The sequence below is a fragment of the Parus major genome, chromosome 10 (genome assembly GCF_001522545.3).
Source record: "Parus major isolate Abel chromosome 10, Parus_major1.1, whole genome shotgun sequence".
NCBI classification, from domain to species: domain Eukaryota; kingdom Metazoa; phylum Chordata; class Aves; order Passeriformes; family Paridae; genus Parus; species Parus major.
In genome coordinates, this window is record NC_031779.1 from 12491888 (window position 1) to 12515000 (window position 23113).

General features: G+C 48.6%; 3 protein-coding genes across 7 annotated transcripts in view; 1 reads left to right on the forward strand and 2 right to left on the reverse strand.

Moving 5' to 3' along the window:
* Nucleotides 1-5766, reverse strand: part of FANCI (FA complementation group I) — a 24126-nt gene extending 18360 nt beyond the window's left edge. For all 4 annotated transcript variants that reach the window (XM_015639287.2, XM_015639286.2, XM_015639285.2 and 1 more), the window contains exons 1-12: nucleotides 5614-5766; nucleotides 5455-5527; nucleotides 4796-4926; nucleotides 4243-4399; nucleotides 4108-4165; nucleotides 3636-3677; nucleotides 3266-3389; nucleotides 2334-2419; nucleotides 2024-2156; nucleotides 1702-1794; nucleotides 1063-1199; nucleotides 95-275 (exon numbers count right to left, since the gene is read on the reverse strand). In XM_015639287.2, coding sequence (XP_015494773.1) covers nucleotides 95-275; nucleotides 1063-1199; nucleotides 1702-1794; nucleotides 2024-2156; nucleotides 2334-2419; nucleotides 3266-3389; nucleotides 3636-3677; nucleotides 4108-4165; nucleotides 4243-4399; nucleotides 4796-4926; nucleotides 5455-5527; nucleotides 5614-5697 — 1299 coding nt within the window. In that variant the 5' untranslated portion in view covers nucleotides 5698-5766. The remainder of the gene's footprint in view (nucleotides 1-94; nucleotides 276-1062; nucleotides 1200-1701; nucleotides 1795-2023; nucleotides 2157-2333; nucleotides 2420-3265; nucleotides 3390-3635; nucleotides 3678-4107; nucleotides 4166-4242; nucleotides 4400-4795; nucleotides 4927-5454; nucleotides 5528-5613) is intronic.
* Nucleotides 5767-8765: 2999 nt separating this feature from the next.
* RLBP1 (retinaldehyde binding protein 1) lies at nucleotides 8766-13703 on the forward strand. The gene is made up of 7 exons (XM_033517000.1): nucleotides 8766-8813; nucleotides 9050-9178; nucleotides 9447-9648; nucleotides 10754-10932; nucleotides 11548-11706; nucleotides 12331-12441; nucleotides 12551-13703. The coding sequence occupies exons 1-7, from the start codon at nucleotides 8802-8804 to the stop codon at nucleotides 12707-12709; spliced, it is 951 nt and encodes a 316-aa protein (XP_033372891.1). The 5' UTR covers nucleotides 8766-8801; the 3' UTR covers nucleotides 12710-13703.
* Nucleotides 13704-14956: 1253 nt separating this feature from the next.
* The window catches only part of ABHD2 (abhydrolase domain containing 2, acylglycerol lipase), a 37747-nt gene continuing 29590 nt past the window's right edge, over nucleotides 14957-23113 (reverse strand). For both annotated transcript variants that reach the window (XM_015639231.2, XM_015639232.3), the window contains exons 9-11: nucleotides 22135-22204; nucleotides 21333-21417; nucleotides 14957-20463 (exon numbers count right to left, since the gene is read on the reverse strand). In XM_015639231.2, coding sequence (XP_015494717.1) covers nucleotides 20267-20463; nucleotides 21333-21417; nucleotides 22135-22204 — 352 coding nt within the window. In that variant the 3' untranslated portion in view covers nucleotides 14957-20266. The remainder of the gene's footprint in view (nucleotides 20464-21332; nucleotides 21418-22134; nucleotides 22205-23113) is intronic.

Consider the following 23113-nt stretch of genomic DNA (forward strand, 5'->3'; position numbering starts at 1 on the left):
AACAGGCAAGGTTTTGACACTGTTTACCAGGAGAGAACAAGAACAGAGTTGTTCTCCCCCCACCAAAATAAAACTTCTCCAAAACCTGCATTACCTTAAACGTTTCCAGCAGGATACTTGCTCCCAGTCTGCAGGCCTGCTGGGCTGGCATTTTTGAAAGGCCATAACTGTTATCAGCAGCTTTTCCTCCAAAGGGTTTTTTTGGTTCATAGGATTCCATTAGGCTGAAGCCAAGATCCACCAGGCCCTGAGTAACATGGTCCCAGCCAAATGCACTGAGGAAAACATCAAATAGAGGAGGAAATAAACAACTTAGTCACAGGGAAGTTTAGATTAGAGCAGAGGTAAAATCTTCTGCAGTCATTCCAGGGTCCAGAGCAGCAATGAGAGACACTAGATAACAGCAGGGAAGATGACAGCCCTCACAACCCTGTGAATGTCCTTAGGCTGAGGGACAAGAGCTCATCTCTGCTCATCTCTGCAGTCCTGGTTCTTCATCAGAATTTGTTTCCAGCCCAAAGGTTTCCTCACCATCGGGAATGATGTGCCCTCAGGTCTGACCTGAACATAACAGCAGGCTACAATTGGGATGCACAAGTACCCTACTGATGTCAAGATCTTCAAGTTGGAGGAAAAAAAAGAGGAAATGCGTCCCATCAAACTAAAGGACAACTGGTGACAGACCAGAGCTATCCCACAGGACGTTTAAAACACTAACCAGTGAACCAGATTAAACAGTGAACCTATTCCTCATCCTTGATCAGAACACAAACTACAGCCAGCAGCATGACTCATACTGCAGATTAAGCCCTGATCAGTTTAGTCCTTTGTACCACCAGACCCTGAGATTTGAGGTAGGAGCAGATTTATACAGCCGCATGTTGTTGGGATTTTTTTTAAATTCGCTAATATAAAACTGGGATAAAACCTTTGGATTTTGACACTGATCCCTGCCGGCACATGGTCAGAAGTATTTAGCATCCCAGAGTGTTTTAACAAAGCTGAAACTCTCTCCACTCCTAAAGCCCATTGAAAGTTCTGCAGCACGTGGCAGCAACTCACCTATTTTTCACCACTTCCAGAATGACAGCAGTTATATCATGTTGTTGAGGAAACAAATCCTGCAGAAACTTGGAGGCCTGAAGGAACTGCAGGTCCTTGCAGCTTCTTGTGATTGATGTTTTCAAGAAATCAAATATCTGGAACATAAAATCATTAAGTGTGAGGAAATGATCTTTGAAATGGGACCTGTATAGTCTTGGGTATGTTCCAGTAAGAGCACCAGCCAGCACCAGACACAAGTTCCACTACAGCCTGCCAAAAACCTTAACTCACTTCTTTGTCAGGACAAATACACCAGTCCCATTAAGTGCCTCAAGGAGGGTGACTTGCTGCCAGATGCTCTTCATGTGGCCATCACAGAGCCAAAACATTCAAAAAATAAGACTGTTTTTCTTCTCATCCTACAATACCAACCCACAGGAATCACTACTCTGGAAAATTGTGATATTGCTCTGGGGTCTTTTACAGTGTTCAGTAAAGTACAGCATACCAATGATCTAATTGCCTACCCACAAGCATCCTGAAACCATTTTAAGTCTAATTCTCATGTGACTCTGACCTAAACATGCTTCCTTTCCTTTACAAGGATTGCAGAGTGCATCCCCATGGAAGCTTTCTGCAAGCTTATCAAGCACATACCTGCTCTTGCAGTCTGTGTTTTACAGCAACTGACAGCAGAAGAGCCACACTGAAGGGACACAGGGCTCTACCAGGGTCCTTCTGTTGCTCAGCCTAGGAGATAGCAAGGAGCACTGAGAAAACTTGTTATCTTCAACTGAAACACCCTGGAAGTTCAGGAAGCCATCAGGCACATGTCTCTTCAAACATATCACAGCACTCGCTAAAGTGAACATGACTGCAATCATAAAAATTATTAAATATCTTGTCTAGAGAATAAATGAAGTTTTTAAACCCTGCTTCAATATCTTCAGGAACAGTGGCTGCTCCATCTTTGCCATACCTTCAGATGTCTAATTAGCTCCTCGCCCAGGTCCTGGTCCAGGTTGATGACAGAAACAATGTGGAGAATAACGGTGCCTTCCACGTGGCGCAGCTGGTCCAGAGGCATTGTGGCCACCTCAAGGTCCACTGACCTGTAGGTTTTACCAGAAAATAACAAGCCATTCAAAGCCAGAAATCATTCCTTATGGATCAGGAAGGATGTTCTTGTACAAGGTTTAACTGTTCAAATTCAAGGAGCCCTGGGTAGGACCAGTGTGACTACAAACACACAAGCAGTAAAGAAAGGGTGTGACAGAGCAAGAACTTACTGTGGAACCCTCTGTTCTTCCTTCTGTCTCTTATCCAGCTGATTGAAAAAACTGATGATTCCTTCCAGAACAGTCTTCTTACTGCCCTGCAAGGCAGGACATTGCATTAAGACATTGCAGGGCCTGCAGTATCCCAGAGAACAATACTCAATTCCCACATTGATCACAAATCTCAAGGTATCCTTCATTTCCCTCCATAAATTGCTAAGGCAGGTGAGCGCTCCTGGCTCATTTCCAGACTTCCAGTCTTCATATTTCTTTTGCCTGAACTTATTTCTTTTGACTGCCTTATTGAATAGTTGGAAGAAACTCAAGCTCTCAGGTATTCTGATTGTCTTTTTTTTTTGAAATTGATATTAATTAGAAAGGATCCTTTATGTTTTAATCAATTGAGAAGGCTTTCAAACTCCTAACCTTAAATCTAACAATACATTTTGGCTAGTGGACCCAAATGACCCTCTATAACACATACATAGCTTGTCTTTGGATCATTTTGGCATTGACTTGGTCACAAATAAAGTAAGGAAAAGAGCCAGATCACTCTCTCAGAGGGCAGAGATGTCCCTGGCAGTCTCTGCTCTGGAGAAGAGCACAGGAGATGACACATTCCCAGTACAGGTCAGACTACAGCCCATTAGACAATCACAGTGCATGAGCTATTATTGTAGCATGCAGATCATCAGAGAATGAGCAAAACTACACTGAAAAAAACCCCAATCCTCTCCGTTGTCTGCTTGGTCTGTGCTCATCCCTTATTTCCCAAAGGTTTCCTTATTTTCCCACAAGGAAGACCAAGATCTCTGAGCAGTCAGCGTCTTCAGGCTAGAGGGAGTTAGAGGAAACAAAACCTAATGATGTTTTGTTGTGTCCCTACAGTGTGGTTTGGGAACAATCAGAATCCCTGCCAAAATCCAGCTCCCCTGAGCTTTTACCTTTGCAGAAAGCAGCAGCAACTGATAGACCAGAGGGGGAATTTCCTGCAGGTCTAATTTGGAGAACATCCTAAGGACCTTTTCCACCACAAACTGCAGCTCCTCTCCTGATAGTGGAATATCCCTGTTGAATTAAAGATTTTTTATTTTTTATTTGCCAAGGCTCACTCACACATGGAATAAAAACCATGATGCCATGCCCAGATGTGTTTTGCATCCAAATGGATCCGGTGTGGATGCTCATTTACCAACCATCCATGCTTTGCCTGATATGGTCAGACTTCCTATTTGTGCTTGCCCCAAACTGCTTGTGAAATAGGACACAGACAGGACCACAGCACAAATCAATGTTGAGGAGAAAAATAATTACCTGAACATGTTGGCAAGATGTATTACACACCGAGGATCCCACCTGGTAAAACAAAGAAATGTTGGAAGACTGAGAGCAAGCCGGATTATCATTTAGCTCTTCCCTCCTACACAATTATTCAATGTCACCATTTCCTTGTTACATTCTGATACTAAAATTAGAAGCCAGATTTCCATCAGAAATCATCAGCACCCATCTAACCACCCACATTTTCATAGTTCTGAACTGCCCCAGCCCCTTTAATAACAAACGCCAGAAAAGGAAAACAAGCACTTCCTGAGACCAGGTCATGGAACAGTCTCACAAGATCTGGGAACAGGGAGTTCCCTTTCCTTCCCAGCCAGAGAAGACACTGTCAGAGGGCACAGAATCAAGGATGACAGGACACAGAACTCATGGTGATGCCTTTTTCCAAGCACAATGTGAAACACAGTGTTTTGCCACGTAACCAAGACTTGCCAGACATACGTACTTGCTGGAGCAGAGGGTATTTATCAGCTGTTTCTTAAACTCTTCCCCATTCAGTTCACCTGAAAAAGCAAAAGTCTTAGGAGTTGATTCCAGAGGAAAGGAGGACAAGCTGCAGAGAAGGAGCTGATGGAGTTACCTTTCCCATAAGCCAGGTTCTCCTTTGAACTGGCCAGTGCCGTGAGAACAGTGGAAAACAGCTCCAAGGATTTCCCATTGGTCAGGCTGCCCCCTTTAATAACATCCACAAACAGGTTGGCAAGCTCTGCTAACGCGTGGCCTGGCAGCTGGCGGGCCTGGGAGAACATACAACAGGAGAGAGCCTGAGGCACTACACAGAATTCCACATATACACCCAAACTGTCACCAAAACCCAGCAGAACACAGAATTTCTTACAGGAAAATGCTGCCTTCAAAGGAAAATTCAGCCCTGAGATCTGTTTTGTACTGTTCTCTACAGAACAGAGCAATAAATCGAGATTATGTGACTATAGGTTTAGAGTTTTGAGCCTAAGAGTAAATATCTAGAGATAATCAAACTCACACAGAGCCAACTCAAAACTAACTTAGTCTAGGGAAGATCCATGGAAAGGATACAACTCATTTTCCTCGGTGCCTTAGTGAAGTATCTCAATTTACATATTAAGCTATACTCAGCAGAGCCCAGGAAAGGCAGCCCAAAGGAGCTTTACCTCCAGCATCAGCAGTCCTATGATTTCAGACACCTTGCCCAAGTGCAGATCCCCTGACTCCACTAGTGGGACGCAGTGCTTGTAAACCTGGAGTCTCCTGAGAACACCGCTTCTCTGGGAACAGGGGGAGCCTTACAGCAAGCAACAGAGGGACAGAAGAACGGGGGGAAAAGTTATGCAAGTAACAACATGTTGCTAAACTCCAGGAAATCGGCCGGGACAAACTGTCACCTGGCTGCAACTTCCTATTTTACCTGACAAAATAAATAAAAAACCCCCAGAGAACAGGGAATGAGATACTTGGATAAAGTAGCCGGCCATCCTGTTATCACACCGTGTGGTTCACTCAACCTGCTGCCGGAGATCAGGAAGTGTCAAAATCTTGAGAAGAACCAGCTTGGCAAGTAGCTCTCATCTGGCCAGCCCAGTCCTACTGCAAGGTACCCAAGGGCTCTCAGAAGTAAATCGCACTAACCACGGGCTCATCACAACTCCAGTCCACTTTGCTACCTGCCCGTGTGTTTTTGATGTCGTGTTTCCCCGTGACCGCCCTGACGAGCGGGTTTCTCACCGAAAGCGACACCTCCTTGTGCCGCTGAGCTCGGGCCGCACCCACCAGGGCTGGGGCATCCCCCGAGCGCAGCTCACACACCACCCACCTCTGAAGATCCCTCTCAGCAAAGCCGCCGTCTCCCTGCCCTTCAGGGCCTGCCTGGTCACCATGTCGCCCAGCTGCAAGAGAAGGGGACGCTGTGAGCCGCCGCCCGCCCGCCCGCGGCGCGTCCCGGCTGTCCCCCCGGCCCGCGGGCAGCGCGCACCTCGCCCTCCGCCAGGCTCTGCAGGGCCTCCTGCAGCCGCTCGGAGCCCTCCTCGGCCGCCAGCGACAGGATCCGCTGGGCCATGGGGCCGCGGGGCCGCCCGGGACCGCCGGGCCGCAGCTCCGAACCCCGAAATTCCCGCCCGGAAGCGCCCGCGCGTCACCCGGGGAACAGCTCCCGCCCCCGGCGCGCGCTTCCCGCCGCCCGGGGGACCGCGGGTTCGAGTCCCGGGGGGGCAGGCAGCGGGCAGCGTCATTGAATCGTGGAGCGGTCACCGGCTCCAGCCTCCCTGCTCGAGCAGGGTCGTCCCAGGGCACACAGCACAGGATTGCAATGGCTCTGGAATATCTCCAGTGAGGGAAACCCCGCAGCCTCTCTGGGCAGGCTGTGCCGGTGCTGCACAGTGGAAAAGTGAATGGAGTGGGCTGCGGGCACGGGGGGTGCGGGCACGGGGGGTGGGCACGGGGGGTACCGCGGCAATTGGCACAAAGTGCTCATTCAGGGCCACCTCGCATCAGCAGCGAGTGCCACCCACGTGCGGTTCAGATACGTTCGAGTAAACCCCTTAATTCCGGGGGACGTGAGGGGTGGCCTTTAGCGTACCAGGAGGTGTAGCCCGCCTGTAAGCAGCGGGATTTGGCCAAAGGATCCGGTGCCAGCACAGCGTGGGAGCTTTCGCAAGCCCCGTGCTCACGTGGAGCGGGAGCCGATGCTGCCGAGCGAGGGGAGCGGGTTTCACATGGGGCTGTGGGGAGGGGGATAACCAGACCTGGAAGAGAGATGCACTTTGGGCTCTGTCACAGTACATCAGGGTGGGCCCGCCTTGAGATCGGTCGCCCAGGACAAAACATTCATTTCGTGATGCCAGGGCTTGTACGTGTGCCTGCAAAACTATTTCACGTGTGCTGACCACCCTGGCCAGGATGCCCAGATGGCCCAGGGATCACAGGTTCTCTCTGGCACCCCAATAGAGCATTTTTGGGTCTAGTTGGGAATCCCCATGCTGATGATGTACACCCATTACGCACTACCTTGTGCTGAGCTGCACACAAAGCTCCAGTGAGCTGTAGGAGGGAGCTGAGCCTTGCACCAGGGCTGGTGTGGAAAGGGGATGGGAGGGTTGGGGGTCTCCTCTGGAGAGCAGTGCACAGTGCCTCTGGCCACAGGGCCATTGCATGGGGCTTTGGCACAGGTCCGAATTTTCCCTCAGCTGCACCCCTGCCTTTCATCTGGAGTCTCGTGCCTTCCTCCTCCTCCCTCCCTCACATCGGGGTCTCAGCTCTGCTCGCAGGACAGCCCTGTGTGGAAAACAAATCCCTAAATCCCAGAGGCATTACAAAACATGCCTTGTGTAAGCCCCTTCAGCCCTGCTCTGGTGCTTAGCCCAGCCCTGCCACCTCCCCAAAATCCCCATCATGGTAAGAGCCTGGCCAAGCTCCTCTCATGGGCTTGAGCACAGCTCCATCCTCACCACTCTTCACTCAGCTCCCACAGCCCTTGAGCTGAAGAATTAAGGCTACAAGGGTTCCCCTGCCCTATGTAGCTTCAGCATGCTGGGGATTCCCAGAAAACCCATTTTGCCATCTTGCTCTCCACCCCCATGTAGACTCACCTTTGTTTCTCCCACATCCCAGGGCTCCCCTCCCTTGTGGGTCTGTGGCATCTCCCTGGGGGTGGAATAGGTTCCAGTTCCCAGGGTATTGTAGGAATTTTGCCTGTATTTTTATTTTTTTTCTTTTTTAAAGCTGAAAGAGGCCTTGTATGCATGCTGGTTTGGGAGGCCACACAGGGGAGGAATTGGAGATGGGTCTCTGCTGCAGACCCATCCCTGTAGCCGGACCCTGCCCACACGGCCAAATTCACAGCAGGACCTTGCCAGGGTTTTTGGGGCAGAAGCTGGGGAAGAGACCTGTCCTGGTCACCCCGGGGAGCAGGCTGGGATGGCAGGCTGCCCACCACCTGCCTCTGCCCCTGCCCCGTGCTAATGAGCGAGTTACACAACAAGGAGCTTTTATACTTTGTTAATCGGGTCCAGCATCCAGCCCGCCTCTCCACGCACGCTCCGGCTGGCAGTGGAGCCCCAGCTCCCTCCTTGCCTCTCCTCAGCTGCCTTTTGTAATGTTTTAATGGGGTTTCTTTCCTGGGCTGGGCTGACTTAATTACAAAGCTGCAGTGAGTTGATGCCTTGTGACGGTCTAATCCCAACCCGGTGACTCTACAAAGCTTTCGCCCGGCTTCCTTGCTGCTGCACTCCGGCCTCGCCATCCCTGCATCCATCTCGGCTCTGTGCGCTGACCTTCTGAGGACAGTTCAGCTTTTCCTCTTCCTGGTGAGTATCCAGGACATTTTTCAACTGAAAGAACTGCATTGAAGACCATCATCCAGCACTCACTCAATCTGGCACCTCCAGAGCTAGAATTGGTTTTAGTGCCTGGAACAAGGGGATGTCTATCCCATTCCCAGGAGGTGGAAGGGAAGAGGATGCTCCTGGAGAATGGCTGAGCTGAAGCCAAGCATCCCTCACACAGCCTGGGCTCAGAACTGGTGCTGCAGCCAGGCAGGGGGAGATGCTGGAAGCAGGATGAAGGCAGCCCTCCTCCTCATGGATGGGAACAAGGTGTTTCACCCAGACTGCATTGGAAAGATGCTGAGGGATTTATAGTCCAACCTTGCAGTTGGTGCAGCAGTGAGACTTGAGAGTTTGGGAAATACTTTGGGGATAAGTATTTATTTTGGTAATTTTATTTATTTTGGTAGTAGAAATAAAAAGATGAGCTGGCTTCCTGGCCAAAGTTGGATGCTCACCTCTGCCTATGTGAAGGTGGTCTGAGAGAGAACAGTCCTGGGTAAGCGCAGGCTGAGATGCCCCCAGCCCAAAGAGGAAAGGTATAATGAGAAAAACGTGAAGGCATCAGATGATCAATACACAGATTTTTAAGCTGCTTTTGCAAACATCCCTGGTGTTTCTCCAGGCTGCTCAGCCTCCTCAGGAAGGGAGAGATGCAGGCAGTAGGTGATGGAGCTGGGTGGGGTTGGGGGTGTTCTCTGGACACCAGCTTCTGTCCCCATTTGTGCAAGACAGGCAGGGAATGGTGCATAAGGGGGGGACTGTGGAGATCCTTTGGATCCACGCTGATTCCTCCTTCCCTCTGCCAGTGTCCTGCTGCCAGCAGAAGACAGAGGACAACATGTCTGCAGTGGTGAGTACTGTCCCCACACTGCCCCATCCTCTGGGCTCTGACCATGACCCCTTGCAGTGCTGGGATGGGGTGCACAGGGTGTACCTTAGTCCAAGCAGCCTATCCCTATCCCACTGCCCCATTTGGGTGCACGTGTGGAGTCTCTCCTCTTCCCCATAGCTCCCAAGCAGTCTTGCAGTGGGGCAGGGAGCTGGGGCACTGTCTGGGGACCCCCCACATGCTCTCCTCCCCCGCAGACGGGCACGTTCCGGATCGTGTCGGAGGAGGAGCAGGCCCTGCGCAGCAAGCTGGAGCGCCTCACCACCAAGGACCATGGCCCCGTCTTTGGGAGGTGTGAGAAGATCCCCCCACACACCCTGCAGAAGGTGAGGTGGCTGTGGGGAACAGGGGGAGGTGCAGCCCGAGTTCCTTCTCCTCAGGGGCCAGAGGAGACCCTCAGCTGTCTCTTGCATTGGTGGGGATGCACTTCCCAAATTGTGTCCAAGCTGGGGACTTGAGTGACCCTGCCCTCCCTGTGCTGGGATGCTGCAAGGAATTTTTCTGTCCTCCCCTAGTTTTTGGGTGCCCCCATGACCCCCGGGGTGTTTTAGAATGTGTGTGTGGCATCACTGGGTCCCCTCTCTGCTCCCCCAGGCAAAGGATGAGCTGAATGAGACGGAGGAGAAGAGGGAGGTGGCGGTGAAGGCGCTGCGGGAGCTGGTGCAGGAGCGGGCGGGCGGCGAGGACGTTTGCCAGAAGGTGGCCGAGAAGGTGCAGGAGAAGGACGACTCCTTCTTGCTCCGCTTCATCCGGGCTCGCAAGTTCGATGTCCACAGAGCCTACGACCTGCTGAAAGGTGGGGAGGGGCCCTGGGCTGTGATGCTGTGTGAGGATGAGGGTACACAGCCCCCAGCAGCTCCCAGTCCTGTGCTGGTGTCTGCTGGCCCAGAGTGGGTGGTGCTGGAGGAGCAGGACCCTGACATGGGAAGGGAATGAAGAGAGGGGATAAATAGAAAAAGTCAGGGTTTGAAGAGACGTGATAAATAGGCAAAAGTCAGGGTTGAAGGGTTTGGAAACAGTTGGGATGGGGAAGGAAACAAATGAAGGTGACACCAGCCTTTCTGTAGCACCAGGACAATCCCATTCATTGCAAATTTACCCAAAGAAAACAGAAGAAACACTGACATTTGGTGATGTGTGCAGCAAACCCATCTGGCTTGGGCTGCATCCCTTGAGGACCCCCATGTCCTATACATGCCCTACACTCCCCCCTCTGCACCCCTGTAAGGAGCCAGTTCTGCACCCTCCCGATGCTTCTGTGCATGGTGCCTGGGGGGCTGTGCACCCCTGGGACACCTCTAGGTCTGGGGACAGATTGGGGTGCTTGTGGCACCCTCTCCTCACACTGAGAGTCACCCATAGGGATGGAGGGGGAGAAGAAGGGCAGCCCAGAGGGTGGCTGCTGACTGGAACCTGCCTGGCCCCAGCTCTGCTCTTCTTTGTGTCAGCTTAGGGGATAATGAGTTGTAATTATCAGTGCTGGCTCTCAGACGAGCTCTTTTGTTTGCCTGCATTTTCCCAGGATGAAATTCCTTATCTTTGCCTGTAGAATGCCAAGAGAGGGTAGATGGGGGTTTTCACCCAAACAGGGATGAAGTGGAGAAGGGAAAAGAGGGGAGAAATTACTTTATCTACTTGTTGAGGTGTTGGAGAGAAAGCAGGTGTGGGAAGCTCCTGGCATGGGGAGGGATAACACCAAGCATGCTGGGGCTGGTCTGTTGCTGAGCTTCTTTTTCCCCCTTTGTTGGAGGAGACCTGACCTCTGTGGGCCACAGACAGAACTTTCCACAGCCCTCAGCTTAGCACTGACATCTCACCATCACCATCCCATCTCTGGCAGCTCTCCCAGCTTCCTGAGGTTGGGTGAGCGGCCAGTTTTCCCAATTTTTGCCTCTCTCCAGGCTACGTGAACTTCCGCCAGCAGTACCCTGAGCTCTTTGACAACCTGAGCCCCGAGGCCGTGCGCAGCACCATCGAGGCCGGCTACCCCGGTATCCTGGCCAGCAGGGACAAGTATGGGCGGGTGGTGATGCTCTTCAATATTGAGAACTGGGATTACGAGGAGATCACCTTTGATGAGGTGAGCCCTGCTCAGGGGCTGCTCCCACAGCAGAGTGGTCTTGCTTTTGGGCTCGTCCCGCTCGGCACGACTGAGCACAGCATCCTGACACACACACACATATGCATCCCTCCAGCCTCACAGGTGGAAGCAAATGTGAAGTCCTTTGAATTTATCCTTTGAGGGAGCCTGGGAGACCGTGGTCCACCCCAAAGGATGCAATGCAAGATGCATGGCAAATTCAGGGTGTGCATCCCCCCAGTCCATGTAACATAGGCTGAAGAAAGGCACCACACCATTAAATCAAGGGCAGAGGAGGAAACTGAGGCATAGGGCATGGAAAGGGCTTCTTGGCAAAGAGGTCTCCAGGCATGTAACTCAGAGCTTCTCCCAGTTTAATTTTCTGTTCAGCTCTGAATCTGGTCTCAGTGTATCACTGATCCAATCTGATGCTCACGACTTGAAGAGAATGTGGTTACCCCCTCCCTGCTCTGAAATCAGGGAGCTGGCTGTGACAAGTGGGCTGGGATCCAACAGACGCTGGATAGCACTCCATGGGACTCTTCCTGGGTACCCCTTAGGCTCTATGGGAGGTGAGACCTCATGCAAGACCCTGCTGTCTCTCCCCTCCCTTAGATCCTTCGTGCCTATTGTATTATCTTGGAGAAGCTGCTGGAGAATGAAGAGACCCAGATCAATGGGTTCTGCATCATTGAGAACTTCAAGGGCTTCACCATGCAGCAGGCATCAGGGATCAAACCCTCTGAGCTCAAGAAGATGGTGGACATGCTGCAGGTGAGGTGGCAGAGTCTGCAGTGGCAGAGGGGCCCCTGGGGAAGTAGGGAGCTCAGAGAAGGGAGGTGGCAGGGCTAGCAGGGTTTGGGATTGTCACCATGCTGGAATAATGAGAAAGCATCACAGAGAGGCTGTTCCCCATCACCCTCTCCCTGCCTTGCCAGCTAATTGGCTTAATCCTGCAAAATTTTCCCCACCCCATCTCCCTGCCTTCTCAAATGCCTGAGCAGAAGCAGTACCAGCACTCCTAGAAGCATCCTAGGGTGTGGCCTGGAGGTCTTTCCTCAGGAGCCTCTCAGCACAGCCTGGTCCAGGCTGGATGGAGACTCACAGGCACTCCAGGATTTCTGCTCTTGGACAAAATGCCGAAGACACTCGGCTCTTCCTAGGGGAGGTCCTTCTCTTGGAGTGGGAGCAGTGAGCTATCTGTGAGGTTCTTCAGCTCCCTGGTGCTCCTGAGGCTGGGATGGTTGATCCTCTGAGTCAGAACCAGGGGCCATCAAATAGAGAAGGGGACATGGAGCAAGCAGAGCTGTGGCAGTGCTGGTGTATCCACTGCTGCCTGCTCTGATCTGGGTGGATGGCACCATCTGCAACTATCTCTGTCTGGGTTTGGGATCCTAGGACTCCTTCCCAGCACGGTTCAAGGCCGTCCACTTCATCCACCAGCCCTGGTACTTCACCACCACCTACAATGTGGTCAAACCGTTCCTGAAGAGCAAACTGCTGGAGAGGGTGAGTGTGGGAAAGGGACCTGCAGGCAAAGGCATGTCCTTGGGTGAAACAGAGCAGCTGGAAGAGCTGCCCTGGCCCTCTGCTGAGGCTCACTCCCATCTCCCTCCAGGTCTTTGTGCACGGCGAAGAGCTGGAATCCTTCTACCAGGAGATCGACGCTGACATCCTGCCAGCAGACTTTGGTGGCAACCTGCCCAAGTACGACGGCAAAGCAACCGCAGAGAAGCTCTTTGGGCCCCGCATTGAGTCTGAGGACACGGCTCTGTAAAGCCTGCTGCCCTCCCCTGTACCACAGCACCAGAGGTGGCCCTCTGACCCCTGCCACCTCCCTCCTGTAGCATTGGTTGAGTGACTGCTCGTGCTGAGGCGCTGCTCCACGCCTGTCCCTCCTGTCCCCACTCCAGGCAGCAGAGTTGGACTGTCCCTCCCAGGCACAGCATCCTTCCCTCCGGAGCTGGGGGAGAAAGGAGGCCACCAGCCCTCTCCCACAGCATTTCCTGGAGCTGCGAGGGGAGGACAGGAGAGTGTCTGCTCTGGGAAGGGAGGGCTAGAGTGAGGAGGAAATAAAGTGTTTAACAGCAGAACTCTGCAGTCCCTCATGGTGAGGAACAGGGGCACAGCTTTTTGGGAACTGGCTGCATTGCTGGTTCTAAGGAGAACAGGAGTGCCAGCAGGAGACCCCATCCCCCTCATCATTGACTACACTTTGGCACCAGGACCAAGGAACTGCCCATGTCCGTCCTCCCTGCATTCCAGATCAAGTCCCTTTCTTGCCCAGGAAAGGACCCCCAATTCTTCATTATCTGCTCTAACCAGGGAAAACAGATGCAAACAAAAACCCAGCCAGGGTTCCAGGTGGAGATGTCTCTGCCTAATTCCTGCTTGTGCAGGGAGGAGAACAGAAGCTGCAGTAGCCATTGAGACTAGGAGATGGATTTCAGTCACAAAGCAATTGAAAGACAAGCAGAATGTACCCTCCTAAATCCTTCCAAAGCCTCAGCACAGTTGTTTCTCCTAGCACTGCACTGTGACAGGGAGCTCAGTTGGGGAAGCCCCACCAAAAGTCACCATGGAGGGCAAAGGATGGTACCTGTGCAGCAAACAAGCTGCATCTGGCACTGATTACACCTTGCTCAGGTGAGGAGGAGGGAGGCATAAGTAGCTATCTCAGGTAAGGGAGTCTGTTCTGGTTCATGAACCAGGCATCTCCACCAGAAGCCAATTAGACACCCATTCCCAGACCCTTGGCCAGCAGCAGGGCTCAGAGAGGAGCAAGTTCCTGGTCTCTGCTTAGTTACCTTCTCCCTGAGCCTGGTCCCACAGTGTGTCCTGTTCCCCCTCCCAGCTCCACACGGGTCCTTTTCATCAGCCTGATCAGCCCCCCACCCGAAGCTGGCTGAGGTGCAGGGTGCTGACAAGAGCCACATTCATCAGGGCACTGGCTCAGGCTCAAACCAAACAGGACATCAGCTCTGAAGCCACAGGGAGGATGGGGCCTGTCTGGGGTTAGATCTATTTGCTCCAGCCTCAACTGCTTGGTGAGTGCATGCATGGCCAGTCCCAAAGCCTGAGGCTGTGCCAACCTCATGCAAGAGTCTAGAGACAGAGCAAATGCACCTCTCCACCTCCTTTGGCTCCTTTCTGTACCTGGAGCCATCCCAAGGAAAGCACGTGTGACAGCCCTGCAGCCGTCAGGCCAGTGCAAACACAACAGCACAGCTCGCCTGGGAGGCAGAGCAATTGCAGCTTGTGGAAACAGAACAAGGGGAAAAAAACCCATCCACACAGACAGGAGTAGCACATTGCTGCCTCTGGGGTTTGGACTGGGAGTCACAGCTCTTGGGAGGTGCCTGTGGCTGCTCAGCACTCCTGTGACAGTGTTGAGGGAGACAGAACAGCACAGCAGAGCTGGGAACTGAGCAACTGACCAAGGCAGGGAGGAATCCTTAAGTGGGATCTAACAGGTAAATCACAATGGCCAATAAATGACAGATGAAGCCCATTGTCTCCCACAGAGCTCCCAGTCCAGCTACCCCAGCAGGTCACCAGTCCCAGTTACCCTCCACAACTCTCTCCCTTGGGCTGTAGACCAAAAACCCCACCCTGGTGTGTTGTCAGGGTCAGGTGAGCAGTGCTTTTGTATGCCCTGGGCTCCAAGATGTCACTGTCCTGGCCAGAGATGTTGGTTCATGTTTCTTCTGCCAGCAGATGAAAGATTAGGAAAGGCACTTGCTCTCACATAGGGAAAAAGAACAGATTTATTGCACTGGCAAAAATAACTCTTTTTCAGTAGTTTTGTGGCAGATGTGTTTTTTTAAGCCAATGCTACACCCAATTCTTCACCAGAGTGGCATCAAAGACCTCTTCTTGGCCAGAAGACAAAAAGCAACCAGGAGAGGCTTGAGCACACCACAAGTGCTTGTATCACCTTCCCCCCAGCCAGCTCCCCAAGCTGGGCCTCAGGGAAGACTGAGAGCCTCTGCCAACATAAGGAACTTCACACACAGTCACTACATGTAGCACTGATTTCAATAAAGTCCTTTATTTTTAAATAAAGAAACCCCACTGAATCAAAGATAACAAAATTACATTTTGTTTTGCAATTACTTCCATTTTACACCACACACGAACAAAAATGAAAGAAAAAAAATCAAAGACAGTTTTATATATATTTATATATAATTTTAAAGGTAAACATCAGCAGATATAGAAAAATTGCATTGCTTGTTGCAAATCATCTCCCCTGCAGCTCTCAGCTCCAGAGAATCTGACTCAGAACATGGCAGCAGGGAGGGTGTCTCAGGGAGGGTGTCTCAGTATACATGCTTCTTCAGGGCAGCAGTTAGAGATAGTTACAGAATACAATTTCACCAAATTGAAAATATTTTCATCGTCAGCTGCTCACCAAGAACACTGGAAGTCACTCTGCCTGTTCTAACACAGCTGTGTGAGAAAAACTAGGGCACAGGTCTCCTCAAGCTCTTTACACACCTTTTTGGCTAGGAACTTTCAGAGAAAGAGGTTATGCTTTCTCAAGAAGAATGGCTAGAGATCTGTCACTGGGAATTACTGTCAAGCTGTCATGTAACACAACGAGAAAATATGCCCTTTTGGAAAGTTGTTGACTTGGGCAAAGCAGTAGGATTTGGTTATATCCAATACAAGTGGGTTTTATTTGGCTTTTTTTTATTATTATTTTAAAGACTTTCCAGTTGGTAGGAACCATGAGAAGGGTAACCATCCCAGCAGAACTATAGTGGAGATTCTAGAAGAAAATTCTGCATCTCCTCTCTGGTCATGCAAGAACTGTGATTACAATAGAAGTTTGTCAGTCATACCAAAGCAAAGGGGCTTTGTGCCATCTTGTACAGGTGTTCAGGATAACTCCAGAAACCTTTCCAGCACAGCATGGAAAGCTGGCAACTGCTTTGACTCATTGATGGCATTTGTGCCTAAGCTCCTCTAACAGCTGAGGAAGTCCAGGCCAGTGTCACTCCCATTCCCAGTGAGAAAAGGGTACAGGGGCAGCCTCCCTTGGGCTGATGCTGTTCTGAGGCATTCTAAGCTTGAAGAAAAATCAAAGTCCTCACACCAAGAAGGGCTATTTGCTTTTCACCAGAAGCCATGAAAGAGACACTGCTTTGAGTCACTGTGGCTCCAGCACCTTCCCAAATGAACCAACCCACATAAGGGAAAAGGACACATGGAGTATGACTCAAGCCAGAAACAAGATGTTCTTTACAACAAATGACTTACACAGGCAGCACAAGGCTCAGGCCTTCTCTGGTCTCACAAAAAAAGATTGAAGAATTTCAGTAAGCTCCAGACAAGCATAGCATTTCCAGAAAAATGTGGAAGCAATCTAGGTGACTAAACTGGCAATTAAGTCCTGAAGATGGTAGTCTCTGCTCTTTTCCTTTGAGATGTAGCCACTAGAGCAATCTACCTTCAGCTATGCTGCTGGAGTGTTAATAGACACAAGAACTTTGGGATTGCAGGAAAAACAAGTCACACTTAAGCAAACCCTGCTTCTATGACTCAATTCCTACTGCTAGAGGAGCAGAGAGCTGAAAGTGATCCACTGCTTATATACATTGCTTTAAGCCTTGAAATTGACTGTAGACAGTTATAGGCTGCCCACAGATGTCCTTTAAGTCAGCACTCAGTTGTACACTGTGCATCACTGGTGTGTCTCAGTGCCTGAAATTTCATTTACCAAAAAGCAAAGCCCCAAAAGCTCTGACAGAGCTGTTACTGAAGTCTCTAGATATGCTGATGTCAAGGGAGGAGGAGGAAAAGGGCAAGGCACCACGTGTCAAAGGGCTGTGGTCTAGGAACTTGTGACAGACCCAGGACAGATGACACACAGGTAGCTTGGCTAAATTCAGTACTGGAACTAAAAGTTCCCAACATTTTACTTAATGCCCTGTCTTTGTAACCCATATCTTCATAAACAGGAACTGCAGTAAAACACTCAAGAAAAGGATTGCAGGGAAATTCAAGTGTTTGCCTTTACAGTGCAATTACAACACTGCCAGACCCACCTGAAAACACCTTGATTTAGAACAAAGGGACAATTAAAAATGCTGGCCGAGCTCTTGTAGTGGAAGCTGAAGTTCCTTGTGTTCAGTCAGAGCAAGTCTGAGCTGCTTATTTACCATCTTCAGACTTCTCCAGAAAAATGGCAACAGTGATGGTTGGACCAGCCTAACCATCATAGAGTAATAGTTCTGCAACTTGCTGTCTGGTTGAGAAAGTCCTCAGGGTTCATGTTCAAGTGCTACTCACATTCAGTGATGGGGAAGGTGTGTTTACATGAGACTACCCATGGAAGAGCTCTCCTAATGATTTTTCTAATTCCAGTTTGAAACTAAGCAGGGCACATGTCAGACTCACCATGTTGTAATCTTGAACTCCTCTATCAGACCACACTGCAATGATCTACAAGTGCACACTTCAGCAGCCTCATGTGTTTGGTAAGAGATGAAAGACTTCACCTCTAAGACTGAAAAATTCAGACTGCATTTAAGGCTGGGTTCACTGGGCAAATAAAGACCACCTGCCCACATAACAAGACAAGTATTACCTTATTTTAGGAGATAAGAGTATTTCAGATTAGGACTGGACAAAGTCTCATGTGTTATTTGGTATCAATTATCCATCATTGTCAGTAGCATGATTTAATAAATTTAAAGGTCTTTAGATAACATGAACTGCAGCTTAATTCTCTCCTCTCCTAGTTCCCCAAGACCACTAAGTGACTGCTGCAAGTCTGACTGCAAGTCTTGCTTTGAAAGAAGCATCAGATTTGTTGAGATGGAGAGAATATTTTTTTTTTTACACTGCTTCCACCTACAGGCTTAATAAGCTGAACCTCAAGCTCCAGAAACCTTGCACAAAAAAGCCACAAGAAAAGGTGTCCTTCCCCAAATAAGCCAGACTCAGTCAAGTCACAAGCGATTTGAACAGTTTGAGATTCAAGTGCAAAAACAGGACAAGGGAGCAAGACAGAGACCCACAGTACTTCTGTAGCTGAGAGTTTCAGAAAGTCCACAGCATTGGCAGTTCTCAAGTATGAAGGGCTTGGGTTGTGGGGCAGGAAGGAGTACTCAGAAAGGGTCTCCAAGTTTAAAGAAAAATCTCTACTTGATTAGACAAAGCTACAGCTTCTGCTGCTTTGAGAACTGCCCAGTTGCTCACCTCATTTTGGGAGACTTAGACACCTAAATTTATACTGTATCTATTTGATGTGTACATGTGTTGTTTACACTCCACTTCTGCTGAAGCGAGAAGATATTTAAGTCATACCCAATGAATATTACATGAACACTACTTAAGCAAAAAAACTGAAATGTCTTTTATGACATACTTTAGTGATGCAGTAGGAATAAGAGCATAACAACACAGAGACAAGATATCCATCAGCTAAGAATATCCTTGCTAACTGATGCCCTAAAATAGTTCTTAAGGAACAGCCACAAGCACAGCCAAATCCTGCTGTAGCTTTACTTAGTTTCATCTTCTCTTTGAAGAAAAAAAGAAGCCCAGATTTACTAACTAGGAGAATGTGCAGATATCCACAGTTCATCATGGATCACAGGCCAAGGTGTTTGGCCTAAGGCAAATGAAAGGAATTTCCTGATATGACAATGCACCTTTGCTACAATAGTTAATTATTGCTTTATTAAAATGCAACCCCACCTACTCAGCCTACTGAAGTTCAGGGACAGGGCAGTCCAGAAGGCTTGTTCCCCAGGTTTGTTGTTACCAGACTAAAGACTTGCAGCTTGTTTCACCCTTAAGCTATAAATTAAAGTGCCTGGAACACAGACCAAGGCTGAAGCAATAAAGTGCTGATGAGGGAAGTGTGACAGGAAAAGAACTTCACTGACACTGTGATAAAGAAATCTTAAGGATGGATTAATGACACTACAATATTGACAGAACAAATTATAAGGAAAAAAAAAATTACCACTAGTTTCAGTCTCCAGATTGTCATGGGACAATTTTACCACTTTCCTTTAATAACTATCTTGGCACAGACCAGAACTGCCACTTGAGGGAAAAGCACAGGTGAGTAGCCAGCTTTCCTGCAAACAGCTTTCACACTTCACTTTGCACATTAAAACTAGAAAGGGATGTCTGGTTGTGGAAAAGAAATTCCAGTGAGAAAGAGCCCAGTGTCTTACTGGAGCCAGTAATCCTACAGCATTACACAGATCTGGAAGCAGTCAGCCATGCAAAGATGTCATTTCAGTTGCACAAGGCTGGAGACATCCAGTTCCACAACAACTGTAAGGCAAGTCACATGTCTCAAACCCACTTGATGCTCTGAAAGCTAATGGGAAGAATTTTGGTATTATTTACCCTGACATAACAGAGGTAAATCTAAATAGATACACCCTACCCCCCACCAATTAATCCGTAAAAGAGTACAATAGCTCTCCATGAAATATTCTTTCAAACAAATTGAGCACACAGAAGAAATCCTGCAGATCCATAATCATGGGTTTCCATTTGGAAGCCAGAGCCAGCTTTAAAAAGCCCCAGGTCAAACAAAGAATCCAGTACTGAAAAATAACAGTATTTAAAAAGAGGCAAAGATAAGAAGGTGACTGATCAGGTCCTGGAGTGAGAACATGTTTACACAGAAACATTAACTGGCATTACCAGGCTGCAGCTTTTCTCTACTTGGAGACCCAGCATAAAGCCACCCCAATCCACTGACAGCTCAAGCAAGGAGAAGCTGAATATTTTTAAAGTGATTCACTTGTGCAAGTTCATTCCTAGGTACTAAAAGGCTTCCCTTGAGATGGTGCAAAGCTGACACTACACTTGCAGTCAAGCATCTGTTTTCCCAAGCCATGCTGTAGTGGCTTACAGACTGAACCACTCACTGGCTTGTGGCTTGGTACAGGGATTTTCCAGCACCCAGACAGAGAACAGAGCCACAGTTATCCATCATCTACACCTAAACAAATGCTGCAGATCAAGTTTTTGACCAGCAGGTAAAGAAATTTTGACATGTAGAACGTCTGCTATATTAAAGCAAGCAGTCTTTAGCTCAGTAGCCCTGTAACAAGCTACAGTCAGCAACCCAATTCTTCAAGCAGAGCAGTAAATTACAAATCCATGTGACTGGGTATCCAAAGAGGCTCTGACCAGATGTTAACCCCTGCTTTAATTCCATTTTGGAAAAAACACATGGTGATCAAACCCCAGCCATAAGATATCAAGGAGAATGGAAACCTGAAGCAGCAGGTGAGAGAACAAAATGCTCCCAAACAGGGAGATATACTGAAGTGATCCAGAGTCTTTGGGTCAATTACTCCTGGCCAGACACAGCCTGCTCACTGTCTGAGCAGTGAGGCTTTGTCTTCTCCCACTGGCAGATGGCATTGGCATACTGTACCACGAGCTTATCCATCCAGGTAAGAGGCTCTGGGAATAGCACAGACCCCTCAAAAAATCCCAGGTGGCCTCCATGAAGAGGCAGCACATGCATGACATTCTCTCTTTTCTCTGTAAAAGAAAAAGAAGCAGAAAGTTCCAGAGGGTTAACATCTTCAAGCTGAGACTGAAAGCATCTTGAGTTGCCAAGACAGAGGCTGCCCAAGAGATGCTGCTGCTGGGCCCTAACAGCAGTACCTGTATTGCTGTAAGAATGGTCATTCTTTAACTAATGAGCACCTTTAATTCACATCCACTGGAACTAGGAGTGCTTGCATCACATCAAGATGCACTAAAGCTCTGACAGTGCATCAGCCATCTTGTTGCATGGACAGTGAAAAACTCTGTGCTTGCTTCTCTCTGAAAGCAGCTGAGGATAAATTCTCTGCTCACAGCCTCTGACTAGGAAAAGAATGAACTCTGCTTCCCTCACTGTGCACCCACTCTTTGTGTGATGAAGCAGCAGCAGCTCCCTCTTCTGAGCTTCTAAGGATAATTTACATTTTTCCTTGTTTGAAGAGAGACAGCTCAACTCCTTCCAAGGGAGAGAGTTCCCAGTTCAGTGCCAAGTGACAGAGCCATGCATACACTGTCCCCATTTCATCAGCAAAGGGGATGTTGATCTGTGCTTCATCCAGACCAACACCCATCTTCCTACTAAATCCCAGTGAGCAGTGGAGCAATGTGAGGAAACCTTTTTTCATCCAAGAATGTAACCTGCTGCTACCAACACAAGCAACAGGTGCCTGAAAGGACTGAAGTTCTTCCTGCTCAGGGTTAGCCCTGTCCTAGCATTGGTGACTTAGAGGCTGAGCACACCTCCCACAGCATTACAGATGTAAGGAGGCAAGTCAAGCTACTTTGAAATCAGGAATTGTGATTTGATAAGCAAGCTGTAGGTACACAAATATTCACATCTTAAGGAGACTGTTTCAGCATACCTGCAAGAGCTCTTGGAATTGACAGAAGACTCTCATGGACAAGAGGGTCATCAGCAGCATTAACCAACAGAAGAGGAACATAGATCTATGTCAGGAAACATGACATGAAATGAAAGAAACAAAACAAAAGGGGTTGGTATTTGAATGTCAATCTACCAACTGTAAAAGTACCTTAGTGTAATTCAATTAAAATCTCTTATTTCAGAGTTATAACCCAATTGTAAGAAAGAGGCAGAGAGCAAACAGACTGAGTCCCCATTCTTAGAACTGAAATAACGACACCTTTTTTTTTTTCTGCATTGCTTTGCACATCAGGCAGCTATTACTCTGTTATGGACACCTTGGTTAAAGTCCAGGAAACTGCCCTGGAACATCTCCAGTCTCTGGTTCAGTATAAAAGAACTGAGAATTGATCTCAGTTCCACTTTGGTAAAACTTTGCTCAAGCATCTGCCTGTCAGTGTTCAGAGTCTCTTCCACAGTATCCAGTGATCCTTTTTCCGAGGTACAGGCTCTGTGCAGGCACCCATTTCCTACTTTATCCACATACACTCAGCACAGTTCAGCTGAATATGTGGCTTTATCTCCATCTCTTGGCTGCTACCACCTGCCAGAGTTATAAGCACTTAAGAGCCCAGAAAATTTAGCCCCAGTGTTAGAGGTAGCAGGATCTGAAATCCCACTCCAATATACTGTGCCTGATTATTTCTGAAAACCCCAGCTAAGACAATTGCAGATATCAACAATAGAAACCACAGAGTATTTTCCCTGCAGTGCAAGGACAGTCTGCTGCAAGAGCTTACCCTGTGCAAGTACTGCAGGCAACTTTCCTCTTCATAGTACTCCTTCAGGGAGCTGTAGCCATGGAATTTCCTGAAATAGAGAAGATTGTCATTAGTATCACCTGCTTCAGCCATGTCACTATTAGTTTTAAGTGAGTACACATACCCAGAAACGGGAATGATGCCTCCATTTCCACAGACAATTTTTTTAACACCCAATCTCTTTGCAAAACCCTTTGGCAGCACATGCCTTGATGGTTTCTGTGTCTTCTCAAACATTCTGAGAGCATGGGCAAGTCAAACATGCAAAGTGAAGACCAGCCTTCAGGGTGCTTCTTTTAAAACACACCACTCCACTTAACTGTACATGTGGACGAAAAAGTCAGGATCTTGTTCATCTTTCCCTAAAAGTCTTTTAAAATACAAACCCAGCACAGCTTATAAACCTCAAACTTACTGGACAAGTTCCCCAGAATTCACTGTGGTTCCACTTCTTTGCCAAATCCCTTCACACCATCCCAAACTAAGAATTCAGTAAGCCTATATGCAAATGCCTTTTTTTTTTAAATAAGGGACAACATATCTGTTGGTCCAAACTGGAAAAGCCTCAGGGATGGGGGACAAGCAGGGAGATTTCCCAAGGAATGTTTTTTTAATAAGCAGCCAACCATATTCCCAGTTTGCCAAAAGTGTCATCACTTTTTAGCTAACACTTTACAGCTTTATTTTGGAAAGGGGTCAATGCCTGATACAGAACATGCCATGATATGAACACTGCCACTTAAAGTGCTGTGTTGCTGTCAAGGACACAGGCAGTAACAGGCTACTGCTTATTAGAGCAGAGCACTTAAATTAGGTGTTAGTATGATAAATAACAAAGGTTGCATTATCTCAGCCAACCCTATTGTGTATTGAGAAAGCAGAAGTGTTTTATGGGGAGAAGATTTTTCAAACAGAGATAAGAAAATCCATGAGCAGTTCTGAGCTGCTTTCCAGATTC